Raw genomic sequence first — 13,655 nt, forward strand, 5'->3', positions numbered from 1 at the left:
TGCGACTATAGAGGCATTGGCCATCATCTTCAAAAACTCATGATGATCAGGAGAGGTCCTGCATGACTGGAAAAAGGTAAACATAGTACCAATATTTAAGAAAGGGAAAAAGGAGGATCCATGGAACTACAGACCAGTCAGCCTCACCTCAGTCCCTAGAAAAATCATGGAGAAAATTCTCATGGAATCCATTCCTAAGCACTCAGAGGAGAAAAAGGTGATTAGAAACAGTCAACACAGAATCAACCAGGGGCAAGTCAGACCTGACCAACCTGATTGCCTTCTATGACAAGATGACTGGCTCTGTGGATGTGGTGTACCTTGATTTTAGCAAGACTTTTGATATCGTCTCCCACAACATTCTCACAGGCAAGCTAAGGAAGTATGGGCTGGATGAATGGACTGTAAGATGGATAGAAAACTGGTAGGTGCATCAGGCTCAGAGAGTAGTAATCAATGGCTTGATATCTAGTTGGCAGCCAGTATCAAGTGGAGCGCTCCAGAGGTCAGCTGGTTTTGCTCAACGTCTTCATCAACCATCTGGAAGATGGCTTAAAGTGCACCCTCAGCAAGGTTGCAGATGACACCAAGCTGGGGGAAGTAGTAGATATGCTGGATGGTAGAGCTAGGATATAGAGTGACCTAGACAAATTAGAGGACTGGGGCAAAAGGAATCTCATGAGGTTCAACAAGGACAAGTGCAAAATCAGAACAATCCCAGGCACCAGTACAGGCTGGGGGCTGACAGGCTGTGCAGCAGCTCTGCAGAAGACGACCTGGGGATTACAGTGGACAAGCTGAATATGAGCCAAGAGTTGCCCTTGTTGCCAAGAAAGCTAACGACATACTGGACTGCACTGGTAGGTGTCCTGCCAGTAGGTCAAGGGAAGTGATTATTCCCCTCTATTCAGCACTGGTGAGGCCATATCTGCAGTACTGTGTTCAGTTTTGAGTCCCCCACTACAGAAAGGATGTGGACAAATTGGAGAGAGTCCAGCGGAAGACGACAAAAATGGTGAGGGAGCTGGGGCACGTGACTTCTGAGGCGAGGCTAAGGGAACTGAACTTATTTAGTCTACAGAAGAGAAGACTGAGAGGGGATTTAATAGCAGCCTTCAACTACCTGGGTTTAGAAGAGAAGACTACCTGAAGTGGGGTTCAAACGAGGTGCAGCTAGACTGTTCTCAGTGGTGGCAGATGACAGAACAAGGAGCAATGGTCTCAAGTTGCAGCAAGAGAAGTTTAGGTTAGATATTAGAACGAATTTTCTCACTAGGAGAAACACTGGAACAGGTTACCCAGAGAGGTGGTGGAATCTCCTTCCTCGAAGGTTTTTAAGACACAGATAGACAAGGCTTTGGCTGGAATTATCTAGTTGGGGCTGGTCCTGCTTTGAGCAGAGGGTTGGAATAGATAAACTCTTGAGGTCCCTTCCAACCCTAATTTTCTATAATTCTATGAATGAGCTTTATTCTATATAGTTCCTTTCATATAAATTGTACCCAACATTTTATAAATTAAAGTAGTTAGAGATAAAAAAGTTGAATGTAAAAAAAATGGAGGAAGAAAGAATGTAGGAAAGGGAAAATGCAGACAAAAAAAAAAAAAAGATAAGCTTAAATATGAAATCTGAACATACATAGTTAGAGGTGCACCGATATATCGGTCCGATATCAGATCAACACCAATATAAAGAAAATTGACTATATTGAAAATTGACCTGATGTGGCCAATAATGTGGCCGATAAATGTCCCATGCATGCGTGCAGCTGCAGCATAGCACATAGGTAGTGAGAAACACAGCCTAGCAGCTTGGAGCGCTATGTACAGCTGGTAAGTCTGTTGTGGTGGAAGGAGAGGGGGGAGGCAGAAGGGGAGGGGCGTGGGGGGCAGGTCAAAGCTCCCATGGTGAGGGAGGGAGTGGGGTTGGGGCTGGGGCAAGCACTGACCAGCAGGGGCGGAGCAGGGCAGGGCACAAGACAGAGCCACGGCTCATCCAGGGGTTGGGGGAGGGAGGTGGCTCCCACTGCTGCACGCATCCCGAGAGTGCATGGAGGTGTGGGGGTGTCCCCAGATCTGTGCAGGGCGAGCTGGGGCCAGGGCTGCATGGGGCTCTTCCTGGCAGGGGTTGGGCCAGGCTGTGCTTGGCGCGGGTGGCAGCTGCACTGGGAGAAGGGATTGGGGGAGCTACGGAGAATTTTGGGGTGGCTGTAGCCACCCCCCATAGCCCCCTTCCAGCACTGCCACTGCCTGCCCGGAGCAGAGCCCAGCCCAGCCCCAGGCCCAGCCCACACAGACCCAGAGGTACACACCCCAGATGCCCTCCCAGGGTGCACAAAGCAGCGGGAGCTGCCCTCACCCCCACCCCATGGACAAGCCATGGCTCCATCTTGCACCCTGCCCATGTCCCAGCCACACTCCCTCATGCACTGCAGAGGCCTTGATCTGCCCCCCCCCACACCCTTCCACCACAACAGGCTTTCCAGCCAGACACTGCTTTTCAAGCCGTCAGGCTGCATATCAGAAATCAGATTGGTATCGGCCAATACTCCTCCTTAAAAATCAGCTATCGGTGTCGGCCCCCAAAATTTCTATCAGTGCACCCCTATACATAGTGTGAACTTTTGTCTCTACTGAAGTTAAAGGAAGCTGTGCCTATAGGGCCAAGATTCCACTCTAATCTACTTCAACATTTTGATATATGTGTGTTTTTACAAGTGCTCCAGGAATGGGAAGGAGGTGCTTTAATCAGAGAGGCTCCAAGAGCCACTCTAATTAGAGTGCCCACAGCGTCTTGTGTATCAGTGTCCCTGTGCTTCTAAACGGAAGCAGGGGTGCTTTAACTAAACATTGTAGAACATGACAGCTGTGGCAGGCTCAAAGCCTATTTAAAACCAGTAACCCAGGAGCCTTCAGATTGAGCGTGGGGCCCAATAAGGGGTTCAGAAGCCTAGGAAGAGACTGAGACTCGGACCAGAGGGTCCACGAGCCCCAGGAAAGACTGAGCTGGGTCCACAAGCCAAAAGCAGGCTAAGCTAGACTAGAAGGTCCAAAAGCCTAGACGACAGGCTGCGTGCAGGACCAGGGGATCCACGGGTGCAAGGGGGCTGAGTGTACAAATACACAACATCAGAGAGAAACAACATCTGCAAGGCTTGGAGCATGGTATAGGGGAGGAAGAGGAGCCACGCAATTTGCCCTTAAGGCTACAGGTGCCCTACAGGCCTAGTCAGGCTGAGAGAGACCCCATCAGACCTGAGAGCTGAACTGAGGGTAGTGGGGGGGCTCATGAGAGACCCAGTGGGAAATTATTAGGATTAGGGCTCATTCTGCAGACTGTTGGCAGCCTCAGTCAACCTTCATCAACCTTTAATATTAAGAACAAGAAGCGACAGGAGAGCCATTTAGGGAGAATGACAGAGTCCAAGCCAGGCAGGAGCTGCAAAGCCAACTGGGGGCATCAGAGCCACCCCTGTGGCCACAAGCCTATCACATATACATTCAAAAAGGCTAGCAAGCATTTCAAAGAAGGTTCTTAGAACAACACCTACCAAACTACACATCAGGTAGGGCTGTGCGAAATTTCAAAGGGTGTTTCGTTTCGAAACTGTTTTAGCACATTTCGAGCTCAAAACACTGAAACCGAAACAAAACGAAAGTCTTCAAAACAGCTTTAAAACAAAATGAGGGCACTTGCAACGTTTCAAAAGTTTTGAAACGCTTTAAGTTTCAAAGCTGGGCTTGCTTGCAGCTAGACAGAAACTAAGGAGGGGGAGGGGGAAGAGCAGGGATGGAATGCTCTGATATTAACATCTAGCTCCCAGTTCGATTCCCAAGCTCTCTGATCATTTTCCCAGCTCTTCCCGGGGGGCACAGGCCCCTGATCTGTGTGCAGGGTTTCAGCCAGCTGCTGCTGCCAGCTGGGGCCAGACCCAGCACCCAAGTCTGCCCAGTGCTCGGCAGCAAGTGATACGAGTTTTGCTTTGAACAGTTTGAGGTGCAGTTTCCCAGAAACACCTGCACCTACCTCCTTGAAGCTTGGCAGGTTTCATGCCCTCAGAAGGGGCTACTATCCCTTCAATTTTCACCTGAATCAGGCATGAAATTACAAAGTTATAGGCATTTTTGTAATTGTTGAGATTCCCCATTATAGCCTATGGGCAAAACGTCAAAACGCATTGAAACATCTTCAATAAAATGAAACAGGACAGTGCTTCGAAACAGTGAAATGAAACACTGTCCCTTCAAAAGAGCAAAACAGAAGTCGAAACGAAATGGTGTGTTTCGCACTGCCTGGCAGGTGCTATAAAATCAAAATGGAAAAAAGGGTGGAGGGGGGCAGGGACAATACATTACATAACACCTACACAACTAATGTCATTATTTTTTTTCTTCTAATTTTTTGCAGGGTAAGTTTTCACTGATATTTGAATAACTTATACTAGTATAGGGCTGTACAACATGCATCTGCTCCTTTGAGTACATTAGTATAATTACACACTTACATTCATGAAAACATGTTATGTACCCAGGCCCCAAATCTTGCTTTTTCCCCCCACTACTGTTATCTTCAAAGATATAACAGCCGAAAGCTACCTCATTTTGGAAGCCCCATGGATTTTATTATTGTACTATTCTATTTCATTTTTCTTATCTGTGATGTGTTTAGACTTGTGTTGCTATGCAACCAGCTAGAAGCCTCACTGTTTATAAGCGATTTCCTTAATTATAACAAAGAGAAAGCTAACCACTAAAGATTTTTTCACGCTACTGAATTACCCTAGGTATAGAAATCAATGAAATTTTTCAGTACTTAGAAGAGCTATTCTTTAAAAAAATTACACTGATCACATACACATGATTTTCCATCAGTATTTATATAATTATTCATGACTAATACGCTGCAACTTAAGAAAAATGCTAACCAGACATATAAACTAAACAGATCCACTCAGCTTCATAAATTGCTTAGAATGACTTATGTCACTTCTCAAATAAAATTTATGAATTGAAAATACGTGTTAATGTTTATGTTTATGTTGCCTTCCATCTTAGCTGGAAAATGTAAAATAGCAACTACTAAAATGCAGACCACAGATAATTTTCTACTTTTTCAGTTCTACAGAAGATTAACAGCACATAATCCCAAATACAGAAAGTCAACTGAAAAGACCAATTGCTTCCCCTAGTGGATGCCAACAATACTACAGTAAAATCCCTGATATCCAACACAAGTGGGGAATGCGGGGTGTGAGTAATATAAAAATGCTGGTTACCTGAGAGCACAGGGTTTCCACCTGGACGCTGGGAGGGGGGGGGGGGGGGGGGGGTGTTGCAGCCACACACAGTGGCAGTAGCGCAGTGTGGTGGGTGGTGGCGGTGGCGGGGGCAGCCGCATGTGAGCTTCCCACCCCTCTGTGTCTGGCTGGAAATTCCGGTTACTAGAAATGCCAGTTAGTAAAATCCCGGATAACAGAGATTGTACTGTATGTAGTTTTAAACACTGAAGCTAATCCTAACTAGAACAAAACAGCAAAAAGGATCAGTTTCCAGTTGCACTTATGGTGTAATACTCTTACCCAGCAAAATAAATAAAATTAAGCTTCAGAAGTTCACTTTAGCAAATACATGAAAAACACATTTTCTGACAAGGTGAGACTTTTACAAATGTACAATGTATATTTAACAAATACAAATGCCACCAAACTATTATATATATACATTTATATAAACACACACACATACACACTCATATCACTCTTCATTTAAACATCTCAAAGCACTTTATGGAAGAGCATTATTTCACTGATGAGAAAACTGAGGCAAGGATACTTAATGATTTGTCCAGGGTTACCCAGCAGACCAAGCTCCAACCTCCAAGCTCCATCCTACCTACTTTAGCAGCACATCTCTACATGTTATCAGGTACATACACAATATAGTACTATAATGATGGGGGAAGTAACTGGATGCTATTTTGTATGCCAAAAATCGAGGTCAAATCATCTCCCGGTTCACTCTTAAGTAGGTTAATCATTTGGCAAACACATTTTCATACATGAAATTTGGTTATATCATTCCCATCCTCATGAATAACATCATTACATGCTGGTATCAAGGGAAAAAAGGGGGGAGAGGAAGAGAATTTGTGGAAACCTGCTTCCATGAGACTGTTTGGGTAGCTTTCTGAAGAACCAGGTAAATAAATGCACAGTTTAACCTATATAAGTAGCTAATCCAACTAACAAACATGAATGGATTTTTATTTTTTTATTTTTAATTTTTTTAAAGCTTTGATAAGGAATTCGTAGTCAGAGGCTGTGTAAATAAGCTGCCTACCCCACCTAAATACCTAACGGTCTCAGCCTTGGCTAAGTACCAACCTGAGACCACTTCCCCAGCTCAACTGTAATAGGTGGTAATATGGGAAGGAAGCAGAGCAGAGGCTCTGTTTATGAAAGTCATACTTAGCCTTGTGACAGGATTTGACTTTTTCCATACCATATCTTTGGACTGTAAGGCAATGGGAAACATGGAAGGGTTTTCTTCACTATGGTAAATATGTCAAGAAAAATAATTAGTAATCTCAATATAACTACTGTTCATATTCAGATGCGTCCTGGCCATTTTGTGGTATCAAGCTGATTGCTCTTTTGTAATGGCTAAAGACATATCTAATGGTATCATTCCTAGTAGTTTTTGGAGAAAAAAGGTTTTGTCCCACACTGATAACACCTTATCAACTTCTGGAAATGACAGATTGAAAAATTATCTCAGAGTTCAGATTCCCAGCAGGAACCAGAAGGTCAGAAATATAGTGCTGTATGTCAGTTCAAGTAAAGGCTTTGCTTTACCACATCTTATTGAGAAGAGAGAAAAAGAAAGCAAACATTTTAAAAGTCAGTGAACTTTGAGAACTAATTCTGAAAAGCAAATTATGTCAATCTAAATGGATCAAGTAAGTACTTACTAATTGTCATTGATTCTGGAACAGTGACTGAAGGCAACATATTGCTTAAAGCGTTCACTTGAACAGCAGGATTAACTTCCACTCTAGTTAAAAAGACAGAATGTCATCAATATTAAATATGTGAAACAAAATGCTGAATTCAAAGACTAGGAAGGAAGATTTGCAGACCTCAAAACAATAATGGAAACACTCTATTCACAATGTAACTATGATTCATGTGTTGTAATTGTAAAGAGAGAAGAAAACATTGTTTAAGCCAAACAGTTCTTTGGAGGGTTTTTGACTTTGGTTTTTATTTTTTAATATCTATAACTTCTACCATATTTAGTCAACTAGAAGACAGTTTTTTGCCCCATTTAACATGGGGGGGAGGGGCAAGGAAAGCCTCTCACCTTACAACTGAGAATATTGCAGGGGCAAGTAGTTGCTGTGTCTCTGGTCCCAACCCAGAGTTGGAGCAGGAGACAGAGCCACAACTGCTGCCACTGAACCCCTGTCACTCCTCCTCACTGCGCCCAGTCTCCCCTGCACGCCGCTTCTGCCCTCTCTCCCCTCTGCCGTACTCCTTACCTCTGGTCCATGCTGGGAGGTTCAATCCTCACTGTGAAGCACAGAGCACGTACTGCAGCCTGGCCCTATACCAGCAGTCAGCTCCACACTACTGTTACAGGCCTGAGCTGGAGCCACAATCAGGGCCACAGGTTGCAGCAAGGGAAGAGCCTTCTGGTGCAGAGCAAAGGTGGGGAGGGGAGGGTACTGAGGGGCAGATGTGGAGTAGAGACCTCGGCGGGGGGAGGACCCAAAGCTCTAGAGTGCAGAAGTGGCGTGGAGGGGAGAAGCAGAGAGAAGGACATGGGAACATGGTTCGGGAGCCTAAGGCTGAGGGGGGCAGGCACAACAGGGGGTAAGTTGGATGCAGGCAGGCAGCAATGGACAAGCTGCCTGCTTCTCTCTGCCTGCCACATTGCCTCCACATTACCTGTCCCCCACTACCCTTCCCTCACTACTTTCTTCCTTACTGTCCCCCCGTCACCTGCCCTACCAAGTGCCTCCCTACTACATCCCTCAACACCCACCCCATTACTGCCCACCTCATCACCTCTCTCCCCACTGCCTACAGTAGTTGGGGGGGGGGGGAGGGTGTTGAATTTAAGATGATCCTCCAATAATTAGATTCCATATGTGGAAAATTATAATAAATTGATGCAGGTTGTAACTGTATTGGTCTACAGGCAAAAGGAATCAGAACTTGTGGCAGAGGTGATATCTTTTATTAGAACAACTAGATATTTGCAAGCTTTCGGGCATACTCACTCTTCCTCAGGCATAGGAGAATGCAAAGATTGTAACATTTCTCTTAGGTAGAAATGAAAATTTGTATTTCACAGGAAAGCTGAAGGTGTTGTAAGATCTTCTGGTTGGAACAGTTCATTTTGTGCAAATTTTGAAATGAAAACGTCACAATCCTACAAGAAAAAAGTAAATCTACCACCCTGGAACCTGAAAGCCAGGGGTTTTTTTGCAATTATCTAGTTGGTCTAATAAGAGATACCACCTCTGCCACGAGTTCTGATTCATAATAAATTATAAATCCGTGTATAGAACCTAATTATTGTGGGGGAGGGGGGCTGTCTTAAATTCAGGTCACCTTGGAATTGGGTAAATGTGGTAATTCATTAATCGTGTAAATATGAGTTTTCAAATACACAAATCACACAAGTAATGCCTGGTACAAAAACAACTTTAAAAAACAAAACTAGTGATAAAATCCATAAGTTTGACATATTTAGTGGTCTCCTTTAGTATCACTGGGTATCACACAAAATATTAAGAGGATTATAAAAATATGGAAATGTGGATTTGGCATTTGTCTTTCTACATGTATACAGAATTAATTTGATTAGTGGCTTGTTTCAAGTACTAAGTAATTATAATTTGGGTACCAAGTTAACAATTACAGCATTTTTGTTTCTAAGTAATAAAATTAATTTGATAAGCACCTGAAAGGGAGTTCAGATCCCCTCTGAGCCAGTTCTACTGCAAGAACAGCACTATCATGTCCATCTCCATTCTCCAAGGCATCTAAAATAGCACCCAAATGATATGAATTAGTTACAAGAAAATATGCAATGTTAAAATTTGTATATATAGTTGTCTGCTACATTTGTAATTAATAAATGTAGTAAGGGAAATTATTTCAAGTCACTTTTGAAAATAGGACTGATCCTGTTAAGTGGTTCAGAAAAAAATGTTACTGTATTTACTCAAATACAAGGTGAGGATTCTTCTCCAATAAGCATGAGGGGAAAAGCTCGCTGTCTTAAATTCACATACAGGCAAACCTCATTAAATACACTGTCTGTCATTGCCTGTGCAATGCACAAAAGTAGCATGTGCTCAGTAATGAAAACCAACTATGAAGCTGATTAAATGCAGCCAACACTAAGCGTGATTATAAAACACATGGTCTGTTTTGGGCAAACAGGTTAGGGTTTCTTGTTTTGTTTTGTTTGGGCGGGCGGGGTTGGCAAGGGAGGAGGAGGCAGTTGGGATTTTTTTTTAATTTCATGTTCCAAGTCAAATTAATCAAATCAGTTCCAAAACTTATTGATTGAACAGAACTCAGTCATTCAAATCCATGTGGCATTACCACCTGCAAGTGTCCTCTTTCCCAGACTTTTTAGCCTGGGGCTTCAGATACTTCCAAAGACATGGCAGGCATCCTATGTGCAGGCCCAAGCCCAGAGGCTTGGGTGCCCCTGAGTGTTGCTTGCCCTTAACCAATGGACCAAAGGAGCAAGTTAGGGGAAAATCCCCCATCTCCACAGAATAGATTCATAGCCGCAAGCTCTCATAGGGGAGTCTGCTTGGGGCATGCAAGCAGCAGCTTTGCCTCAGCTCTGGACCACACTGTCACCACTGCAAGATCACAACCCTGGCCCCAGAGCAGCTCCCCACCCAGCTGTGCCCTACCAGCAGTGCTGGGGCTGGTCTCCATGGAAACCCTGGATGCACATTGTCATGGCCCCACTGCTGCTGGGGTCTCCATGGAACCCGGCCACAGTGGCGTGGGCAAGGGCTGCTGGTAAATGAAGTCTGGTCGCCAGACAGATCTGCCATTGTACCCACCCCTGAACTAGATGGTAAATTATGAGCCTTTAAGCTTTAAAACTTATGTCATGCATGGTTTGTACTATGTAGTGCTGCTTAAAACTGTGTTTATGGAGTATCTGTGCTCAAACTTGTAGCAGTTCCAAAAAAGGTACACTGCACCAATTTTGGATGAACTAAGTCTATATGCAGATTACTACAGGTATATTTCTTTCAAGGTCAGAGTTTTCACATTTGCCCCTCATTTCCATGTGCTCAGGGAGAGCAGGGTCTAACAGTAAAGGGAAGGTAGAAGCGGCTACAAGGGGAAGAAGTTGGAGGGCAGAGAATAAGGGGGCTACCTGACCCTGCTATTTATTTTCTCTGCTTTTGCAGTGGGAAGGGGACAAATTCAAGGCAAACCTCCAATAATTAGATTCTATATCTAGAAAATTATAACATATTTATAAGTTTTAGGGGTGCACTGATAAAGGTTTTTTGGGCCGCAATCGATGGCCAATTATTAATAAGCCATATCGGCCAATACTGATCCGACTGCCAGTATGAAGCCCAGTAGCTTGGAAAGCAGCATCAGGCTGGTAAGTGTGTAGGGGGGAAGAAGCATGGCGTAGGGAGATCGAGGTACGCATGGTGAGGGAAGGAGTGGGTGCTGGGGCAGGCGCTGCACAGCTGAGGCGAGTCAGTCAGGGCGCAGGACGGACCTCATTCAGGGAGCATCGGAGGCAGGGAGGGAAGGGTGGCTCCCATCACTGCGCACATCCCAGGGAAGGCACAGGGGGCATGTGCCCCCCAGATATGCATGCAGGGTGAGGGCGAGCTGCCCGCCTGGGGCAGACAGCAGCACCGAGCTCTTCCTGGCGGTGGGGAGGGGACTGGGCCAGGGCTGTGCTCTGGGGGGTGGCAGCGGCACTGGGAAGAAGAGTTACAGAGAATTTGGGGATGGCTTTAGCCCCCAGTAGCCCACCCCCCCAGCACTGCTGCCACCTGCCCCAAGTGCAGCCCCAATTCCCCCGCTGGGAAGAGCCCAGCACTGCCCCCCAATCCCAAGCAGGCAGCCCACCCTCACCCCACACACAAATCCAGGGGGCACATGCTCCCCCCATGCCTCCCCCCTAGGGTGTGCACAGTGGCAGAAGCCATGCCTCCCCACCCCCCCCATGAGCCACGCATGGCTCCATCCCACATCCTGCCCCAGCCCCACTCCCTCCCTCAACTTGAGGGCCTCAATCTGCACCCCCCCATACCCCTTCCCTACAAGCCCTTTCGCCCTCTCCACACTGCAGGGCTGCACTCCTTGTTGCATGCATGCTGCATTACACAGCATTAATCGGCCACATCAGACAAAAAAAGCCAATTGCCAATAATGTCAATTTTCCTTTTATTGGTGCCGATACGATATGGACCAATGTATCGGTGCACCGCTAATAAATTTTCCATATACAAAATCTAATTACTTGAGACCATCTGATATTTGAGTAAATATGGTAATCACAGTCTTGCAGCACTCCAGATTACGTTATGTGCTAATATTTTACATCCACCATCTTACACTTCTAAATTATTAGGAAATGCCTTACCCAATTTATTTTTGCAAATCCTGATGCTTAGTTTAATTCAACATAATATGTGATAGTCACTGCCAATAGAGTGCTGTTCAGTCATTTGTGGAAAGTGAATAGATGGTTTAAATACAAATAGTAGACAATTTTTAAAAATCAAAAAACTATCACTGCAACTGACATCCTCACTGTCACTTTCTATATATAGAGAATGAGCATTAAATGAGCATAGAAAACCACTCTTTTCCAGAGATATTTCTTTGCATTTGGGATTTAGGCATTAATGGGCTAACATGGAAAAGTTTCTCTCAAGCTATCTCGATTATGTATATTAAAAACCTATTTGCCAAGGCCATCAATAAGATGAAACAGATTTATGTTGATAGTTGACACACCTTAGTGGCAGGGAGAGATGTAGTTGGTCATGTTAATCTGAAGTCAGGCAGACGGCAGGGCAGAACAACGCCTTAGAGACTAACTGGTTCAGAAAAGCATAGGCTTTCATTGGTGAAGCCTACTTTGTCAGAAGCAGTGAAGTAGCCATTGCCTACAAAAGTTTATGGCTCTGTGAACCAGCCAAGTCTCTAAGGTGCCAGGTGCAGGTACAGTGTACCTACTGCCCTGTCTTCTGCCTGACATCTCTCATTATTAAGCTTCACTTCCATCTAAAATTATTCACATAAAAAATATATCTTCAGTCACAATATTTAATTCTGTCACATTCCGGTGATATTTCCATCATTTTGCTTTCTGTTTCACCACAGTGAAATTGCAGTAAAACAAACCTGCACCCCCATTGCAGCTCCCCTAGTATGTATCCTAAGATAATAAAGCATTTGAAAAACAAAGGAGATAGAGAGAATGATGACAACACTGCAATAATGATGTTGGGATAAAAATGAAAGGGAATGTTTTATTTGTTGGTTTGTTTCATGAGTTTTTGGGTTTGTTTTTTCTTAATTGCAGAACGTATTAAGATCTCCTTACTGTAGTCTCCCATTTGCTTCTAGGCACCTGAATTTCAGCCCTGGATGTGTTATCCTAGGCACACAAAGATTTGATATGCTTTGACACAACCCTAAAGCAATGTAATCTGGACAGCAATAGAAACACCCTTATATTAACAAGTACAGAACGCTTTGGAAAAATTTCACATTCATATCAATTTTGCTATTGACCATTATAATATAGCCCATGAATCAAAATATTAGCATATTTGTGCCTACCAAATAAACTCAGGAATAGACCATAAAGCATGGTTTAGGAACAATATTTTAAGACTAATTTTAATTACTGGACTATTAGGACTGAAAAAGTAAGTTACATTTCTCCCTACTACACTGCAAAGTAGTTAGCAATTCTTTGCCACAACCCAAATTGGTATACTGTGAATTTTAAAAAAATGCAAAACCAAGTATAAGAGTAGTCAAAAGTCAAACACAGAGATATTACTTTGGCTTAGATATATTTTATCTGCTAGCAGGCACAAAATTAATGCATACATTAAAATCTGCTTAGAAAGGGGGCAAACAAGAATCTCAGCCCTGCAATTTTTATTAAATATAAAAGGGAATGCTCCCTGTACCATTATGGTATTTTGTTAAAGATGCAGGTACTTTAGGAGACACTAGAGAGCAGTACAGCATTATTTCAATTCCTAAAGTGACTCTTTTTGATTTTTTACCACCTTAATTACACAGTAATTACAAAATTGCTCATTTCAACTCCTTGAGTTAATGTTTCTAAGAAACTAGTGGAGCATATGTTGCATATTGAAAAGAAAGCAAACTCTTTTACTACTGACCAGCATACAATTGGAAATGAGAGCAGGAGAATAGGACTGGAACAAACATTAATGGAATGATTACAGCACTCTGTCCCTGTTTTCATTGTTTTAATAGTCCATAATAAAAGCTAGCCTTAGCAAAATCTTTAAACTTACATCTTCAATATATGCAAATTAATCCTCTCTCAATCCCTAAGCAAATCCTGTACTAGACCTTTGTGGCTCAAAA

At 43.7% G+C, this 13,655-nt stretch overlaps 1 protein-coding gene across 5 annotated transcripts in view; it reads right to left on the reverse strand.

Moving 5' to 3' along the window:
* SNX29 (sorting nexin 29) overlaps nucleotides 1–13,655 on the reverse strand; it is a 454,827-nt gene that overhangs the window by 409,704 nt on the left and 31,468 nt on the right. For all 5 annotated transcript variants that reach the window (XM_059716635.1, XM_059716634.1, XM_059716637.1 and 2 more), the window contains 2 exons: nucleotides 8,971–9,052; nucleotides 6,971–7,053 (listed from right to left, as the gene is read on the reverse strand). In XM_059716635.1, the coding sequence (XP_059572618.1) occupies nucleotides 6,971–7,053; nucleotides 8,971–9,052 (165 nt within the window). The remainder of the gene's footprint in view (nucleotides 1–6,970; nucleotides 7,054–8,970; nucleotides 9,053–13,655) is intronic.

The sequence above is a fragment of the Alligator mississippiensis genome, chromosome 13 (genome assembly GCF_030867095.1).
Source record: "Alligator mississippiensis isolate rAllMis1 chromosome 13, rAllMis1, whole genome shotgun sequence".
In the NCBI taxonomy this organism is placed as follows: domain Eukaryota; kingdom Metazoa; phylum Chordata; order Crocodylia; family Alligatoridae; genus Alligator; species Alligator mississippiensis.